This window comes from Hemibagrus wyckioides, linkage group LG07 (assembly GCF_019097595.1).
Source record: "Hemibagrus wyckioides isolate EC202008001 linkage group LG07, SWU_Hwy_1.0, whole genome shotgun sequence".
Classification (NCBI taxonomy): Eukaryota; Metazoa; Chordata; class Actinopteri; order Siluriformes; family Bagridae; genus Hemibagrus; species Hemibagrus wyckioides.
Window position 1 is genome coordinate 27672401 of NC_080716.1, and position 22930 is coordinate 27695330.

Consider the following 22930-nt stretch of genomic DNA (forward strand, 5'->3'; position numbering starts at 1 on the left):
CACAACACCATACAACCACTCTACACACCACCTTCCAGCAACACTACACACCACTGTACACACCACCTTCCAGCAACACTACACAACACTGTACACACCACCTTCCAGCAACACTACACACCACTACACAACACCCTACAACCACTCTACACACCACCTTCCAGCAACACTACACACCACTACACAACACCCTACAACCACTCTACACACCACCTTCCAGCAACACTACACACCAGCACTACACAACACCATACAACCACTCTACACACCACCTTCCAGCAACACTACACAACACTGTACACACCACCTTCCAGCAACACTACACAACACTGTACACACCACCTTCCAGCAACACTACACACCACTACACAACACCCTACAACCACTCTACACACCACCTTCCAGCAACACTACACACCACTACACAACACCCTACAACCACTCTACACACCACCTTCCAGCAACACTACACACCAGCACTACACAACACCATACAACCACTCTACACACCACCTTCCAGCAACACTACACACCACTACACAACACCCTACAACCACCTTCCAGCAACACTACACACCAGCACTACACAACACCATACAACCACTCTACACACCACCTTCCAGCAACACTACACACCAGCACTACACAACACTCTACACACCACCTTCCAGCAACACTACACACCACTACACAACACCCTACAACCACTCTACACACCACCTTCCAGCAACACTACACACCAGCACTACACACCAGCACTACACAACACCATACAACCACTCTACACACCACCTTCCAGCAACACTACACACCACTACACAACACCCTACAACCACTCTACACACCACCTTCCAGCAACACTACACACCAGCACTACACACCAGCACTACACAACACCATACAACCACTCTACACACCACCTTCCAGCAACACTACACACCAGCACTACACACCAGCACTACACACCACCTTCCAGCAACACTACACACCACTACACAACACCCTACAACCACTCTACACACCACCTTCCAGCAACACTACACACCAGCACTACACAACACCATACAACCACTCTACACACCACCTTCCAGCAACACTACACACCAGCACTACACACCAGCACTACACAACACTCTACACACCACCTTCCAGCAACACTACACACCACTACACAACACCCTACAACCACTCTACACACCACCTTCCAGCAACACTACACACCACTACACAACACCCTACAACCACTCTACACACCACCTTCCAGCAACACTACACACCACTACACAACACCCTACAACCACTCTACATACCACCTTCCAGCAACACTACACACCACTACACACCAGCACTACACAACACCCTACAACCACTCTACACACCAGCTTCCAGCAACACTACACACCACTACACAACACCATACAACCACTCTACACACCACTACACACCACTCTACACAACAACTTCCAGCAACACTACACAACACCACCATGTGCCAAAAGCCTGTAACACCTGACTTTAAAATCTCTATTGCCCTTTCTCATTCTCATCTCATCTCCTCCCTCTGTCTCTCTCTCTCTCTCTCTCTCTCTCTCTGTCTCTCTCTCTCTGTCTCTCTCTCTCTCCTAATCTGAGGCTCCCGCTGGGACGAACACTTCTGACACTACGAGGTTGTTTCTGGGAACAGCAGAGGAAAATAGACTGGCCGTTTCTGCCCTACTTGAGTTCACAGCAACACACCAAACACCACCACTGATACCTTTACACACAAACCTACAACACACCAAACACCACCACTGATACCTTTACACACAAACCTACAACACACCAAACACCACCACTGATACCTTTACACACAAACCTACAACACACCAAACACCACCACTGATACCTTTACACACAACACCACACCACACACAACTCTACACAACACCACACAAAGCAACAGTGCTTGTATCTGCACTTATTTTAAATCTGTACAGTGTGCTTAAACTAACAAAGGTAAGGTGGCACATAATGAAACACACACACGGACACACACGGACACACGAACACACGAACACACACACACACCTTTGCAGCGTGACGGTGCCAGCGCAGGTGCTCTGTGAAGCTGTCGAAGCTGATGTAGTAGGTCTGACTCTGAGGCCCGGCTGAGCTGAAGGCCAAACAGTGGCTGTGTTTCTTCACCTCCTCTACCTGCGCACACACACACACACACACACACACATACACAGAGAGAACAAGATCACCTTCAGGCAGTAACAAAAACACATGCAGTAGCTAAAGGTCATGAAGTTTGTTTCCCAGCAAGAGAACAGAAAAGTGTATCTTTATATAATGATCAACATTTCAAATCAGATGTGGGGCAGAAAGGCTGTATTTTTAGGTCCAGTTTCAATCAGAATAACATTCCCGAGCTTACAGCACCACACAAAGACAAGACAATCATACAACATGTAGAAAATGGTAGGAATCTGGCCTGCTCATCTATTTAGGGGCAGCTGTGGTCAAGTGCCCCTTGAGCAGAGAGGGCAAAGGTTCTTACTCAACAGCCCAGCTTGGTGGTGCTGGGGCTCGAACCCTAACCTTCCAGAGCCTTAACCGTCTGCCCCTGGTGGAGGATCTAGTCAATAAATCCCGTCTTTAAAAGTTCCTAAAGAGTTTTATTTGCAGCAGCGAGTGTGTTGGGGAAACGTCAATGCTTGATCTGTCAATCAACTGCCTCTTTCTGAGATTCTTGGCGATGCCTTGCTTGAGGCCCGACTTGCGAGAGTACTTCGCTTTCCCCCTGGAGAGATTGGAGACGTGAATGCTGGCGTGTTTAACAGAATAAAAAAACAACAAAAAAAAGAAACGTTGACAAACGTAAAGTTTGCCTGGTTGGTTTGGGACTAGCGTTTACATGGATGTCTGAACAAAGGTACCAAAAATGAGATTAGATTAACGTGAACTTTACGGTCATTGGGCAGAGTACAAGTACAAAATGCAGTTTCTAACCGGATCTAACCGGATGTGCACAAGAGCAAGTAACATTTAAGTGTAAAGTGCAAAGGGAGATAATGAGGATGGGCAAATACGGTCATCCGTTATGAAGCCGATTCTCTTTACTCTGCATGTAGTTAGGTGTTGATCCACACCATGATTACATGCAGGAAGAAGGCAAGGACTAAAGATTAAAGTAACTACATTCATACTGTGAAACATTTCTCGCATTTGGCAGATGCCCTCATCCAGAGCGACATACATTATTACCTCATTTGATACAACTGAGCAGTTGAGGGTTGTGGGCCTTGCTCAGGGGCCCTTGGTGGACCTGGGATTCAAACTCGTACTGATCAGTAGTCCAGTGATCCTTCTGATCAGTAGTCCAACACCTTAACCACTAAACTACCACATCCCCATTCTATGGGCATTTTACATGGTTTAAGTTTCTACCTTTCCTCTAACCAGGGGCAAGATGGGCATTTTACACAATTTAAGATGTTACCTTTCCTCTGACCAGGGGCAGGATGGGCATTTTACACAATTTAAGATGTTACCTTTCCTCTAACCAGGGGCAGGATGTGCATTTTACATGGTTTAAGACATTACCTTTCCTCTGACCAGGGGCAGGATGGGCATTTTACATGGTTTAAGACGTTACCTTTCCTCTAACCAGGGGCAGGATGTGCATTTTACATGGTTTAAGACGTTACCTTTCCTCTGACCAGGGGAAGGATGTGCATTTTACATGGTTTAAGACGTTACCTTTCCTCTGACCAGGGGCAGGATGTGCATTTTACATGGTTTAAGACATTACCTTTCCTCTGACCAGGGGAAGGATGTGCATTTTACATGGTTTAAGACGTTACCTTTCCTCTGACCAGGGGAAGGATGTGCATTTTACATGGTTTAAGACGTTACCTTTCCTCTGACCAGGGGAAGGATGTGCATTTTACATGGTTTAAGACGTTACCTTTCCTCTGACCAGGGGCAGGATGTGCATTTTACATGGTTTAAGACATTACCTTTCCTCTGACCAGGGGCAGGATGTGCATTTTACATGGTTTAAGACATTACCTTTCCTCTGACCAGGGGCAGGATGGGTTTAAAAGATTATCATTTGGTTCCTATGATGCAAAGTGTGCATTCTGAACAGTTGAAGACATTACCTTTCACTCAATTAGAGGCAGGATGGGAATTCTGATTAGTTTATGGCATTACCAGTGCCTTGATTAGAGGCAAGATGTGCATTTTGAACAGCTGAAGGTGTCACTCTCTCCCTGATCATTTTCAGCAGGTCCTTTTCATCAGTATTTAAGTTTGAAGACATTGCATTTGTCTTGATAAGGGTCAGTGTGTGCATTTTGAACAGTTTAAGGTATTATCTTTTCTTAGATCAGGGGCAAGATGTGCATTTTAATCAGGTTGAGGTGTTACCATTGCCTACATTAGATGTAGGATGTACATTTTGAACAGATTAAGGTGCTAACTTACCTTCGATCAGGGGCAGGACCTGCAGTTTAATTAGATCTAGGTGTACCATTGCCTTGGTTTGAGGCAGTGTGAGTATTTAACCATTTAAGGCATTAACCTTTTCTTCGATTGGGGGCAGGATGGTCATTTTGAACAGTTTGTGGCATTACCTCTTTCTTAGATCAGGGGCAGTTCAATTAGTTTAAGGTGTACCATTGCCTCGATTAGAGGCAATATGTGTATTTTTAACAATTTAAGATGTTACCTTTCCCCCGATTAGGGGCAGGATGTGCATTTTGCCCGCATGACTGGCTTTAATTGATGACACCATCAGGCAGGTGCCACACAGGATAACGTGTCGGCGGCTCCAGCGGTTCACGGGGAGTTGCAGTTTGCCTTTGCGTACGTTGTAGGTCCCAGAGAGCTGCACACGCTCAGAGCTTGCCATGTTGTACGGTTTCCCTGCAGGACACACAGACGAGTATTGATAAATAAACAAACAGCAAAAAAAAAACCCACAACATTCGAACTAACACTGATGCATGGAAGAAAATACAAATACTAAAGCTTACAGTCTACAGTCCACTCACTCAAGCATTTCTACTGCCCCTCGTCCAACATCCTGTACTTCACACCAACATGCCTTGTTTAACCTCACCAGCAGCTGATCTTTAGCTCCCGAGTAAAGACACTGAGCTCAGTGTTAGATATCTTCACATCCTTATTTCTAACACAGACACTAAAAATTCTCAGCTTCATGTTTTCCCAGTCCAAGGCCTCCACGACTGGATACTGTATCGCAGGCTAAGTGGACGATCGTGTTTACCGCATCTCGCTGAATCAGAAACCTTCTAATAGCCTCGGATTGATTACACAATCGGGTGCCAGAGTGCGACAAGAGCAGTTCAACAGGGATGAAGTGTCCTGGCGCGTTCGTTCTGCTCGGGAAACGGTGAGACCGTTAGGTGTGACTGACCGAGTGAATTTCAGCCAATGGAAATCAACATTTGAGTCGTTCGCCAGTTAGCTAGCTAACGTTATGTTCAGGTGATGTTTTTCAATAACTGTAAATTGTACCTGGTTTAAAGCAGTGTATTTTTTAAATGTTCAGTGAAATCTCCCTACAAAGCCACGCCCACAAAATGTGGCTTTAGGAATAGCAGCCCTATCTGGACGGGATTCAACTGACACAGACGACAGTGACGTTTCACATCGTCAGATCCTTGTCAACTTCCACGTCAATCGCTGTTAATTACAAAGAATAATGCTTCACACAAAAGCCCCGCCCACAGAACACACCCCATACCACAATCCCTGGATGCCAGGGCAAGAATCTGGGCTTTAAGACTGGCAGCTAATGTAATTTGACCAGTGGGTAGAGATGGCTAATTATCCTGATTGGTTGGGTGGTGGTTGGCCACATCGTTCTTTCCATGTTCCAGAATATTCCATAGTATTTTTTTTTTTTTTTTTACATATCTAAGCAAATACAAAGTGTTGATTTTTAAAGGCTGATAACTGGCCATGATGTAAGCGAGGTATTGAATGTTATAACTATTCAGCTTTAACATATTCAATCATGCTTCATCGGAGTACCACCCCACGCTTATTTAAACTCGGATAAATATAGCGAAGGTCACACACACACAGGCCTATCTGCAGATGTTTTGACAGTGATAGAACACCCATGTCATTGTATCTAGTTCTCATTCTCCGAACAGGAATGAACGATTTTTTAAAAAAGGAACAATGCGAAATGTCGGAAAGAGGAACAATGACCGTCAAGTTCCATCGTGCCCGAGACGGCATCCCTCCGCCCAAACGCTCGAGCAGAAGGGAGCGAGGAAGGGCACACCGGGGGTGCGGTTGAGGGAGGATGGAGGATGGAAGAGGAGGACAGGACCAGAATAAATGCTCAAAGCCCAGCTGAGATCCTGGGAGGACGTCCTGTTTACACAAGCACGGGAAGCAGCAGGGGGTCCACACACACACACACACACACACACACACACACTGCTGACTGGACGAGCGTACGGTCAGTCTCTGCACATGCTCAACCATGGGACTGAACTGAACACCAAGCTGAGAATAAACTATGCTTGCTTTTGTTTTCATTTCTAGTACCGTCTGAGGAATAACGAGATGAACTGTGACTGAAAAGCCAAACCCTGTTAACTGAAATGTTCATTATTTGTTCCTCCAGTGTCTGAGAAGCTAGGGTCAGGCTGGGGGTGGGGCTAATCTCAGAAGATTAAATATAAAGCCCTTAATGTAAATGCTTAATAAACTTTATCATTTCTATGGTAACAGCTCATTCACAGGGAGTTGTATTAAAAAAACGGATCGTTTCTATGGTAACAGCTCATTCACAGGGACTTGTATTAAAAAAACGGATCGTTTCTATGGTAACAGCTCATTCACAGGGACTTAAATAAAAAAAAAACAAAAAAAAAACAGGATTGTTTCCATAGTAACAGCTCATTCACAGGGATTTGAATAAAACAAAGATCATTTCTAAGGTAACAGCTCATTCACAGGGACTTGTATAAAAATGAATCGTTTCTATGGTAACAGCTCATTCACAAGAATTCGTGTCATAAAAAAGGTTCGTTTCTATGGTAACAGCTCATTCACAGGGACTTGTATTAAAACGGATCGTTTCTATGGTAACACTCTGATTCATACTGTAAATGTACCAATAAACGGATAAAAAGTACAACTTCTCTCTTTTTAATTGATGATAAATTACAACTGATGTTAATTTAGTTCAATACAGTGGGAGAACTCTGCTGTTGATTATTTTCCCAGAACAGTAAGCCGTGTGGTGATTTGTTCTCATGTTGCTGTGTACTGGCTACACTGGAGTGCATGGAGCAGAAACACTGAGGGAGAGGTGTAAACGCAGGGGTGTAGGGAGCGTAGGAGTCATGGTGTAGGGAGCGTAGGAGTCATGGTGTAGGGAGCGTAGGAGTCAGGGTGTAGGGAGCGTAGGAGTCAGGGTGTAGGGAGCGTAGGAGTCAGGGTGTAGGGAGCGTAGGAGTCAGGGTGTAGGGAGCGTAGGAGTCAGGGTGTAGGGAGCGTAGGAGTCAGGGTGTAGGGAGGAGTCCAGGGTGTAGGGGCGTGAGTCAGGGTGTAGGGAGCGTGGGAGTCAGGGTGTAGGGAGCGTGGGAGTCAGGGTGTAGGGAGCGTGGGAGTCAGGGTGTAGGGAGCGTAGGAGTCAGGGGTGTAGGGCGAGGAGTCAGGGTGTGGGGCGTAGGAGTCAGGGTGTAGGGAGCGTGGAGTCAGGGTGTAGGGGCGTGGAGTCAGGGTGTAGGGCGAGGAGTCATGGTGTAGGGCGTAGGAGTCAGGGTGTAGGGAGCGTGGGAGTCAGGGGTGTGGGAGCGTAGGAGTCAGGGTGTAGGGAGCGTAGGAGTCAGGGTGTAGGGAGCGTAGGAGTCAGGGTGTAGGGAGCGTAGGAGTCATGGTGTAGGGAGCGTAGGAGTCAGGGTGTAGGGAGCGTAGGAGTCATGGTGTAGGGAGCGTAGGAGTCAGGGTGTAGGGTGTGTGTCATGTCCCTCACATTAACATGGCTTCCTTCCTCAGTGCTGCAGCAGGAAGAGCCGCGGCTCCCCGTCTGGCTCCAGGCCGAGTAAACAAACCCACAACACATGACCACTCACAACAAGACCTCATACAGCAAGACTTACAATAATAGTGAGAGTATTCTCCTGGGATTTGCATACAGGAAGTGACACGGTTGTAGCTGAACCACTGTGTGAATGTACACACACACACACACACACACACACACACACACACACACACACAGGTGCAAAATTTCACACGGGATTTTAGAATGAATGGAATGTCACAGAGAAGGAAAGAGAAAAAGGAGGGTGGTGGTGGTGTTACTACGAGGTGTCGATTCTGGGATCGAACACACACACACACACACACACACACACACAGTTTGAGATTTAACTCACACACACACAGTTCGAGATTTAACTCACACACACAGTTCGAGATTTAACTCACACACACACACAGTTCGAGATTTAACTCACACACACACACACAGTTCGAGATTTAACTCACACACACACACACAGTTCGAGATTTAACTCACACACACACACACAGTTCGAGATTTAACTCACACACACACACACAGTTCGAGATTTAACTCACACACACACACACACAGTTCGAGATTTAACTCACACACACACACACAGTTCGAGATTTAACTCACACACACACACAGTTCGAGATTTAACTCAGACACACACACACACACACAGTTCGAGATTTAACTCACACACACACAGTTCGAGATTTAACTCACACACACAGTTCGAGATTTAACTCACACACACACACACACACACAGTTCGAGATTTAACTCACACACACACACACAGTTCGAGATTTAACACACACACACAGTTCGAGATTTAACTCACACACACAGTTCGAGATTTAACTCACACACACACACACAGTTCGAGATTTAACTCACACACACACACAGTTCGAGATTTAACTCACACACACACACACACAGTTCGAGATTTAACTCACACACACACACAGTTCGAGATTTAACTCACACACACACACACACACAGTTCGAGATTTAACTCACACACACACACACACAGTTCGAGATTTAACACACACACACAGTTCGAGATTTAACACACACACACAGTTCGAGATTTAACACACACACACACACACAGTTCGAGATTTAACTCACACACACACACACAGTTCGAGATTTAACTCACACACACACACACACAGTTCGAGATTTAACTCACACACACACACAGTTCGAGATTTAACTCACACACACACACACACAGTTCGAGATTTAACTCACACACACACACACACACTGTTCGAGATTTAACACACACACACACACACACACACACTGTTCGAGATTTAACACACACACACACACTGTTCGAGATTTAACTCACACACACACACAGTTCGAGATTTAACTCACACACACACACACACAGTTCGAGATTTAACACACACACACACACAGTTCGAGATTTAACTCACACACACACAGTTCGAGATTTAACTCACACACACACACACACACAGTTCGAGATTTAACACACACACACAGAGTTCGAGATTTAACACACACACACACAGTTCGAGATTTAACACACACACACACAGTTCGAGATTTAACTCACACACACACACACACAGTTCGAGATTTAACTCACACACACACACAGTTCGAGATTTAACTCACACACACACACACACAGTTCGAGATTTAACTCACACACACAGTTCGCGATTTAACTCACACACACACAGTTCGCGATTTAACTCACACACACACAAAGTTCGCGATTTAACTCACACACACATACACACTGTTCGAGATTTAACACACACACACACTGTTCGAGATTTAACTCACACACACATACACACTGTTCGAGATTTAACACACACACACACACAGTTCGAGATTTAACTCACACACACAGTTTGAGATTTAACTCACACACACACACACACACAGTTCGAGATTTAACACACACACACACACACACAGTTCGAGATTTAACTCACACACACACAGTTCGAGATTTAACACACACACACAGAGTACGAGATTTAACTCACACACACAGTTCGAGATTTAACTCACACACACACACACACACACAGTTCGAGATTTAACTCACACACACACACAGTTCGAGATTTAACTCACACACACACTGTTCGAGATTTAACTCACACACACACACACAGTTCGAGATTTAACTCACACACAGTTCGAGATTTAACACACACACACAGTTCGAGATTTAACACACACACACAGTTCGAGATTTAACACACACACAGTTCGAGATTTAACACACACACAGTTCGAGATTTAACACACACACACACACACAGTTCGAGATTTAACTCACACACACACACTGTTCGAGATTTAACACACACACACACAGTTCAAGATTTAACACACACACACTGTTCGAGATTTAACACACACACACACAGTTCGAGATTTAACTCACACACACACACACAGTTTGAGATTTAACTCACACACACACAGTTCGAGATTTAACTCACACACACACACACACACAGTTCGAGATTTAACTCACACACACACACACACACACACACACAGTTCGAGATTTAACTCACACACACACACACACACTGTTCGAGATTTAACTCACACACACACACACACACTGTTCGAGATTTAACTCACACACACACACAGTTCGAGATTTAACTCACACACACACTGTTCGAGATTTAACTCACACACACACACACACACACACACACACACACAGTTCGAGATTTAACTCACACACACACAGTTCGAGATTTAACTCACACACACACACACACAGTTCGAGATTTAACACACACACACACACAGTTTGAGATTTAACTCACACACACTGTTCGAGATTTAACTCACACACACAGTTCGAGATTTAACACACACACACAGAGTTCGAGATTTAACTCACACACACAGTTTGAGATTTAACACACACACACACACACAGTTTGAGATTTAACTCACACACACAGTTCGAGATTTAACTCACACACACACAGTTCGAGATTTAACTCACACACACACACACAGTTCGAGATTTAACACACACACACAGTTCGAGATTTAACTCACACACACAGACTTCGAGATTTAACACACACACACAGAGTTCGAGATTTAACACACACACACAGTTCGAGATTTAACACACACACACACAGTTCGAGATTTAACACACACACACACAGTTCGAGATTTAACACACACACACTGTTCGAGATTTAACACACACACACACTGTTCGAGATTTAACTCACACACACATACACACTGTTCGAGATTTAACACACACACACACTGTTCGAGATTTAACTCACACACACACACACACACACACACTGTTCGAGATTTAACTCACACACACACACACACTGTTCGAGATTTAACACACACACACACACACACAAATCACACACACACACACTGTTCGAGATTTAACTCACACACACACACAGTTCGAGATTTAACTCACACACACACATACACACACTGTTCGAGATTTAACTCACACACACACAGTTCGAGATTTAACACACACACACACAGTTCGAGATTTAACACACACACTGTTCGAGATTTAACTCACACACACAGTTCGAGATTTAACTCACACACACAGTTCGCGATTTAACTCACACACACACAGTTCGCGATTTAACTCACACACACACACACAGTTCGAGATTTAACTCACACACACAGTTCGAGATTTAACACACACACACACACACACAGTTCGAGATTTAACACACACACACACACACACAGTTTGAGATTTAACTCACACACACAGTTCGAGATTTAACTCACACACACACACAGTTCGAGATTTAACTCACACACACAGTTCGAGATTTAACACACACACACAGTTCGAGATTTAACACACACACACACACACAGTTCGAGATTTAACTCACACACACACACACAGTTCGAGATTTAACTCACACACACACACACACAGTTCGAGATTTAACTCACACACACACACAGTTCGAGATTTAACTCACACACACACACACAGTTCGAGATTTAACTCACACACACACACAGTTCGAGATTTAACTCACACACACACACACACAGTTCGAGATTTAACACACACACACACACTGTTCGAGATTTAACTCACACACACACACAGTTCGAGATTTAACTCACACACACACACACACTGTTCGAGATTTAACACACACACTGTTCGAGATTTAACACACACACACAGTTCGAGATTTAACTCACACACACACACACACTGTTCGAGATTTAACACACACACACACTGTTCGAGATTTAACACACACACACACTGTTCGAGATTTAACACACACACACACTGTTCGAGATTTAACACACACACACACTGTTCGAGATTTAACACACACACACAGTTCGAGATTTAACACACACACACAGTTCGAGATTTAACACACACACACTGTTCGAGATTTAACACACACACACACACACACTGTTCGAGATTTAACACACACACACACACACACACTGTTCGAGATTTAACACACACACACACACACACACTGTTCGAGATTTAACTCACACACACACACACACAGTTCGCGATTTAACTCACACACACAGTTCGAGATTTAACTCACACACACACACACACTGTTCGAGATTTAACACACACACACACACACACTGTTCGAGATTTAACACACACACACACACACACACTGTTCGAGATTTAACTCACACACACACACACAGTTTGAGATTTAACTCACACACACACAGTTCGAGATTTAACACACACACACACAGTTCGAGATTTAACTCACACACACACACACACACAGTTCGAGATTTAACACACACACACACACAGTTCGAGATTTAACTCACACACACACACACACACACAGTTCGAGATTTAACACACACACAGTTCGAGATTTAACTCACACACACAGTTCGAGATTTAACTCACACACACAGTTCGAGATTTAACTGACACACACAGTTCGAGATTTAACTCACACACACAGTTCGAGATTTAACACACACACACACACAGTTCGAGATTTAACTCACACACACACACAGTTCGAGATTTAACACACACACACACAGAGTTCGAGATTTAACTCACACACACACACAGAGTTCGAGATTTAACACACACACACACTGTTCGAGATTTAACACACACACACACAGTTCGAGATTTAACACACACACTGTTCGAGATATAACACACACACACACAGTTCGAGATTTAACTCACACACACACAGTTCGAGATTTAACTCACACACACACAGAGTTCGAGACTTAACACACACACACACAGTTCAAGATTTAACACACACACACACAGTTCGAGATTTAACTCACACACACACAGAGTTCGAGATTTAACACACACACACACAGTTCGAGATTTAACACACACACACACAGTTCGAGATTTAACTCACACACACACACACACACCACACACACACACACTGTTCGAGATATAACACACACACACACAGTTCGAGATTTAACTCACACACACACAGTTCGAGATTTAACACACACACACACACACACAGTTCGAGATTTAACTCACACACACACACAGTTCGAGATTTAACTCACACACACACACAGTTCGAGATTTAACACACACACACACTGTTCGAGATTTAACACACACACACACACACACACACTGTTCGAGATTTAACACACACACACACACAGTTCGAGATTTAACTCACACACACACACAGTTCGAGATTTAACTCACACACACACACACACACTGTTCGAGATTTAACACACACACACACAGTTCGAGATTTAACTCACACACACACACACACACTGTTCGAGATTTAACACACACACACACACACACACACACACACACTGTTCGAGATTTAACTCACACACACAGTTCGAGATTTAACACACACACACAGAGTTCGAGATTTAACTCACACACACAGTTTGAGATTTAACACACACACACACACACACAGTTTGAGATTTAACTCACACACACAGTTCGAGATTTAACTCACACACACACACAGTTCGAGATTTAACTCACACACACAGTTTGAGATTTAACTCACACACACAGTTCGAGATTTAACTCACACACACACAGTTCGAGATTTAACACACACACACAGAGTTCGAGATTTAACTCACACACACACAGTTCGAGATTTAACACACACACACACAGTTCGAGATTTAACACACACACACAGTTCGAGATTTAACACACACACACACAGTTCGAGATTTAACTCACACACACACACACACACAGTTCGAGATTTAACACACACACACACAGTTCGAGATTTAACACACACACACACAGTTCGAGATTTAACTCACACACACACACACACAGTTCGAGATTTAACTCACACACACACACAGTTCGAGATTTAACTCACACACACACACACACAGTTCGAGATTTAACACACACACACAGTTCGAGATTTAACTCACACACACACACACACACACACAGTTCGAGATTTAACTCACACACACACACAGTTCGAGATTTAACTCACACACACACACACACACAGTTCGAGATTTAACACACACACACACACACACAGTTTGAGATTTAACTCACACACACAGTTCGAGATTTAACTCACACACACACACAGTTCGAGATTTAACTCACACACACAGTTTGAGATTTAACTCACACACACACACACACACAGTTCGAGATTTAACACACACACACACACACACAGTTCGAGATTTAACTCACACACACACAGTTCGAGATTTAACACACACACACAGAGTTCGAGATTTAACTCACACACACAGTTTGAGATTTAACTCACACACACACACACACAGTTTGAGATTTAACTCACACACACAGTTCGAGATTTAACTCACACACACACACAGTTCGAGATTTAACTCACACACACAGTTTGAGATTTAACTCACACACACAGTTCGAGATTTAACACACACACACACACACACAGTTCGAGATTTAACTCACACACACACAGTTCGAGATTTAACACACACACACAGAGTTCGAGATTTAACACACACACACAGAGTTCGAGATTTAACTCACACACACACAGTTCGAGATTTAACACACACACACACAGTTCGAGATTTAACACACACACACAGTTCGAGATTTAACACACACACACACAGTTCGAGATTTAACTCACACACACACACACACAGTTCGAGATTTAACTCACACACACACAGTTCGAGATTTAACTCACACACACACACACACACACACAGTTCGAGATTTAACACACACACACAGTTCGAGATTTAACTCACACACACACACACACACACACACACACACAGTTCGAGATTTAACTCACACACACACAGTTCGAGATTTAACTCACACACACACACACACAGTTCGAGATTTAACACACACACACACACACACAGTTTGAGATTTAACTCACACACACAGTTCGAGATTTAACTCACACACACACACACACACACACACACACACACAGTTCGAGATTTAACTCACACACACACAGTTCGAGATTTAACTCACACACACACACACACAGTTCGAGATTTAACACACACACACACACACACAGTTTGAGATTTAACTCACACACACTGTTCGAGATTTAACTCACACACACAGTTCGAGATTTAACACACACACACAGAGTTCGAGATTTAACTCACACACACAGTTTGAGATTTAACACACACACACACACACACAGTTTGAGATTTAACTCACACACACAGTTCGAGATTTAACTCACACACACACACAGTTCGAGATTTAACTCACACACACAGTTTGAGATTTAACTCACACACACAGTTCGAGATTTAACTCACACACACACAGTTCGAGATTTAACACACACACACAGAGTTCGAGATTTAACACACACACACACAGTTCGAGATTTAACACACACACACACAGTTCGAGATTTAACACACACACACAGTTCGAGATTTAACACACACACACACAGTTCGAGATTTAACTCACACACACACACACACACAGTTCGAGATTTAACTCACACACACACAGTTCGAGATTTAACTCACACACACACACACACACACACACACAGTTCGAGATTTAACACACACACACAGTTCGAGATTTAACTCACACACACACACACACACACACACACACACACAGTTCGAGATTTAACTCACACACACACAGTTCGAGATTTAACTCACACACACACACACACAGTTCGAGATTTAACACACACACACACACACACAGTTTGAGATTTAACTCACACACACAGTTCGAGATTTAACTCACACACACACACAGTTCGAGATTTAACTCACACACACAGTTTGAGATTTAACTCACACACACAGTTCGAGATTTAACTCACACACACACACACAGTTCGAGATTTAACTCACACACACACACAGTTCGAGATTTAACTCACACACACAGTTTGAGATTTAACTCACACACACAGTTCGAGATTTAACTCACACACACACACACAGTTCGAGATTTAACTCACACACACACACACAGTTCGAGATTTAACTCACACACACAGTTCGAGATTTAACTCACACACACAGAGTTCGAGATTTAACTCACACACACACACACAGTTCGAGATTTAACTCACACACACACACACAGTTCGAGATTTAACTCACACACACAGTTCGAGATTTAACACACACACACACACACACAGTTCGAGATTTAACTCACACACACACACAGTTCGAGATTTAACACACACACACAGTTCGAGATTTAACACACACACACACACACACAGTTCGAGATTTAACTCACACACACACACAGTTCGAGATTTAACTCACACACACAGTTCGAGATTTAACACACACACACACACAGTTCAAGATTTAACACACACACACTGTTCGAGATTTAACACACACACACTGTTCGAGATTTAACACACACACACACACAGTTCGAGATTTAACTCACACACACAGTTTGAGATTTAACTCACACACACAGTTCGAGATTTAACTCACACACACACAGTTCGAGATTTAACACACACACACAGAGTTCGAGATTTAACACACACACACAGAGTTCGAGATTTAACTCACACACACACAGTTCGAGATTTAACACACACACACACAGTTCGAGATTTAACACACACACACAGTTCGAGATTTAACACACACACACACAGTTCGAGATTTAACTCACACACACACACACACAGTTCGAGATTTAACTCACACACACACAGTTCGAGATTTAACTCACACACACACACACACACACACACACAGTTCGAGATTTAACACACACACACAGTTCGAGATTTAACTCACACACACACACACACACACACACACACACACACAGTTCGAGATTTAACTCACACACACACAGTTCGAGATTTAACTCACACACACACACACACAGTTCGAGATTTAACACACACACACACACACACAGTTTGAGATTTAACTCACACACACAGTTCGAGATTTAACTCACACACACACACAGTTCGAGATTTAACTCACACACACAGTTTGAGATTTAACTCACACACACAGTTCGAGATTTAACTCACACACACACAGTTCGAGATTTAACTCACACACACAGAGTTCGAGATTTAACTCACACACACACACACAGTTCGAGATTTAACTCACACACACACACACAGTTCGAGATTTAACTCACACACACAGTTCGAGATTTAACACACACACACACACACACAGTTCGAGATTTAACTCACACACACACACACAGTTCGAGATTTAACACACACACACAGTTCGAGATTTAACACACACACACACACACACAGTTCGAGATTTAACTCACACACACACAGTTCGAGATTTAACTCACACACACAGTTCGAGATTTAACACACACACACACACACACAGTTCAAGATTTAACACACACACACTGTTCGAGATTTAACACACACACACTGTTCGAGATTTAACACACACACACACACAGTTCGAGATTTAACACACACACACACTTCGAGATTTAACACACACACACACAGTTCGAGATTTAACTCACACACACACAGAGTTCGAGATTTAACTCACACACACACACAGTTTGAGATTTAACTCACACACACAGTTCGAGATTTAACTCACACACACAGTTCGAGATTTAACTCACACACACAGAGTTCGAGATTTAACTCACACACACACAGTTCGAGATTTAACTCACACACACAGAGTTCGAGATTTAACTCACACACACACAGTTCGAGATTTAACTCACACACACACACAGTTCGAGATTTAACACACACACACACAGAGTTCGAGATTTAACACACACACACACACACACACACACACACACACACAGTTCGAGATTTAACTCTCACACACACACACACAGTTCGAGATTTAACTCACACACACACACAGAGTTCGAGATTTAACTCACACACACACACACAGTTCGAGATTTAACTCACACACACAGAGTTCGAGATTTAACTCACACACACACAGTTCGAGATTTAACTCACACACACACACACAGTTCGAGATTTAACTCACACACACACACACAGTTCGAGATTTAACTCACACACACAGAGTTCGAGATTTAACTCACACACACACAGTTCGAGATTTAACTCACACACACAGAGTTCGAGATTTAACTCACACACACACAGTTCGAGATTTAACTCACACACACACACAGTTCGAGATTTAACACACACACACACAGAGTTCGAGATTTAACACACACACACACACACACACACACACACAGTTCGAGATTTAACTCTCACACACACACACACAGTTCGAGATTTAACTCACACACACACACAGAGTTCGAGATTTAACTCACACACACACAGTTCGAGATTTAACTCACACACACACAGTTCGAGATTTAACACACACACACACACTGTTCGAGATTTAACTCACACACACAGTTCGAGATTTAACACACACACACACACTGTTCGAGATTTAACTCACACACACACAGTTCGAGATTTAACACACACACACACACACACTGTTCGAGATTTAACTCACACACACACAGTTCGAGATTTAACACACACACACACACACTGTTCGAGATTTAACTCACACACACAGTTCGAGATTTAACTCACACACACACACACACACACACACACACTGTTCGAGATTTAACTCACACACACACACAGTTCGAGATTTAACTCACACACACAGTTCGAGATTTAACACACACACACACACTGTTCGAGATTTAACTCACACACACACAGTTCGAGATTTAACACACACACACACACACTGTTCGAGATTTAACTCACACACACACAGTTCGAGATTTAACTCACACACACACACACACACACACACACACTGTTCGAGATTTAACTCACACACACACTGTTCGAGATTTAACTCACACACACACACTGTTCGAGATTTAACTCACACACACACACACACTGTTCGAGATTTAACTCACACACACACAGTTCGAGATTTAACTCACACACACACACTGTTCGAGATTTAACTCACACATACACACACTGTTCGAGATTTAACTCACACACACACACACACTGTTCGAGATTTAACACACACACACACACTGTTCGAGATTTAACACACACACACACACTGTTCGAGATTTAACACACACACACACACTGTTCGAGATTTAACTCACACACACACACACTGTTCGAGATTTAACACACACACACACTGTTCGAGATTTAACACACACACACACACAGTTCGAGATTTAACTCACACACACACACAGTTTGAGATTTAACGCACACACACACACAGTTCGAGATTTAACACACACACTGTTCGAGATTTAACACACACACTGTTCGAGATTTAACACACACACACAGTTCGAGATTTAACACACACACACACTGTTTGAGATTTAACACACACACACAGTTCGAGATTTAACACACACACACACTGTTTGAGATTTAACACACACACACACACACACACTGTTCGAGATTTAACACACACACACACACTGTTCGAGATTTAACTCACACACACACACACTGTTCGAGATTTAACTCACACACACACACACTGTTCGAGATTTAACACACACACACACACTGTTCGAGATTTAACTCACACACACACAGTTCGAGATTTAACACACACACACACACTGTTCGAGATTTAACACACACACACACACTGTTCGAGATTTAACACACACACACACACACACTGTTCGAGATTTAACTCACACACACACAGTTCGAGATTTAACACACACACACACAGTTCGAGATTTAACACACACACACACTGTTCGAGATTTAACACACACACACACACTGTTCGAGATTTAACTCACACACACTGTTCGAGATTTAACTCACACACACACTGTTCGAGATTTAACTCACACACACACACTGTTCGAGATTTAACTCACACACACTGTTCGAGATTTAACTCACACACACACACTGTTCGAGATTTAACACACACACACACACACTGTTCGAGATTTAACTCACACACACACACTGTTCGAGATTTAACACACACACACACACTGTTCGAGATTTAACACACACACACACACACTGTTCGAGATTTAACTCACACACACACAGTTCGAGATTTAACACACACACACACACACTGTTCGAGATTTAACTCACACACACACAGTTCGAGATTTAACTCACACACACACACACACACACACACACACTGTTCGAGATTTAACTCACACACACACTGTTCGAGATTTAACTCACACACACACACTGTTCGAGATTTAACTCACACACACACACACACTGTTCGAGATTTAACTCACACACACACAGTTCGAGATTTAACTCACACACACACACAGTTCGAGATTTAACTCACACACACACACTGTTCGAGATTTAACTCACACATACACACACAGTTCGAGATTTAACTCACACACACACACAGTTCGAGATTTAACACACACACACACACTGTTCGAGATTTAACACACACACACACACACTGTTCGAGATTTAACACACACACACACACTGTTCGAGATTTAACTCACACACACACACACTGTTCGAGATTTAACACACACACACACACACAGTTCGAGATTTAACTCACACACACACAGTTCGAGATTTAACACACACACACACTGTTCGAGATTTAACACACACACACACTGTTCGAGATTTAACACACACACACACTGTTCGAGATTTAACACACACACACACACACTGTTCGAGATTTAACACACACACACACACTGTTCGAGATTTAACTCACACACACACAGTTCGAGATTTAACACACACACACACACACTGTTCGAGATTTAACACACACACACACACACTGTTCGAGATTTAACTCACACACACACAGTTCGAGATTTAACACACACACACACACAGTTCGAGATTTAACACACACACACACACACTGTTCGAGATTTAACACACACACACACACACTGTTCGAGATTTAACTCACACACACAGTTCGAGATTTAACACACACACACACAGTTCGAGATTTAACACACACACACACACACTGTTCGAGATTTAACACACACACACACACTGTTCGAGATTTAACTCACACACACACAGTTCGAGATTTAACACACACACACACACTGTTCGAGATTTAACACACACACACACACTGTTCGAGATTTAACTCACATACACACTGTTCGAGATTTAACACACACACACACTGTTCGAGATTTAACTCACACACACACACACAGTTCGAGATTTAACTCACACACACACACACTGTTCGAGATTTAACACACACACACACACTGTTCGAGATTTAACACACACACACACACACACACTGTTCGAGATTTAACACACACACACACACTGTTCGAGATTTAACTCACATACACACTGTTCGAGATTTAACACACACACACACTGTTCGAGATTTAACTCACACACACACACACACACAGTTCGAGATTTAACACACACACACACTGTTCGAGATTTAACACACACACACACACTGTTCGAGATTTAACACACACACACACACACACTGTTCGAGATTTAACACACACACACACACTGTTCGAGATTTAACTCACACACACACACACACACACACACAGTTCGAGATTTAACACACACACACACACTGTTCGAGATTTAACACACACACACACACACTGTTCGAGATTTAACTCACACACACACACGCACACACACAGTTCGAGATTTAACACACACACTGTTCGAGATTAAACACACACACACTGTTCGAGATTTAACTCACACACACACACACGCACACACACAGTTCGAGATTTAACACACACACACACACACACACACTGTTCGAGATTAAACACACACACACACACTGTTCGAGATTAAACACACACACACACACACTGTTCGAGATTAAACACACACACACACTGTTCGAGATTAAACACACACACACACTGTTCGAGATTAAACACACACACACACTGTTCGAGATTAAACACACACACACACACACACACACTGTTCGAGATTAAACACACACACACACACTGTTCGAGATTTAACTCACACACACACACTGTTCGAGATTAAACACACACACACACGGTTCGAGATTTAACTCACACACACACATTGTTCGAGATTAAACACACACACACACACACACACTGTTCGAGATTAAACACACACACACACACACACTGTTCGAGATTAAACACACACACACACACACACACACTGTTCGAGATTAAACACACACACACACACA

At 43.1% G+C, this 22930-nt stretch overlaps 1 protein-coding gene across 1 annotated transcript in view; it reads right to left on the minus strand.

Annotated features, from left to right (window-relative positions):
* phlpp1 (PH domain and leucine rich repeat protein phosphatase 1) overlaps nucleotides 1-22930 on the minus strand; it is a 79704-nt gene that overhangs the window by 23321 nt on the left and 33453 nt on the right. Inside the window, exons 2-3 of the mRNA XM_058394718.1 lie at nucleotides 4721-4917; nucleotides 2071-2196 (exon numbers count right to left, since the gene is read on the minus strand). Coding sequence (XP_058250701.1) covers nucleotides 2071-2196; nucleotides 4721-4917 — 323 coding nt within the window. The remainder of the gene's footprint in view (nucleotides 1-2070; nucleotides 2197-4720; nucleotides 4918-22930) is intronic.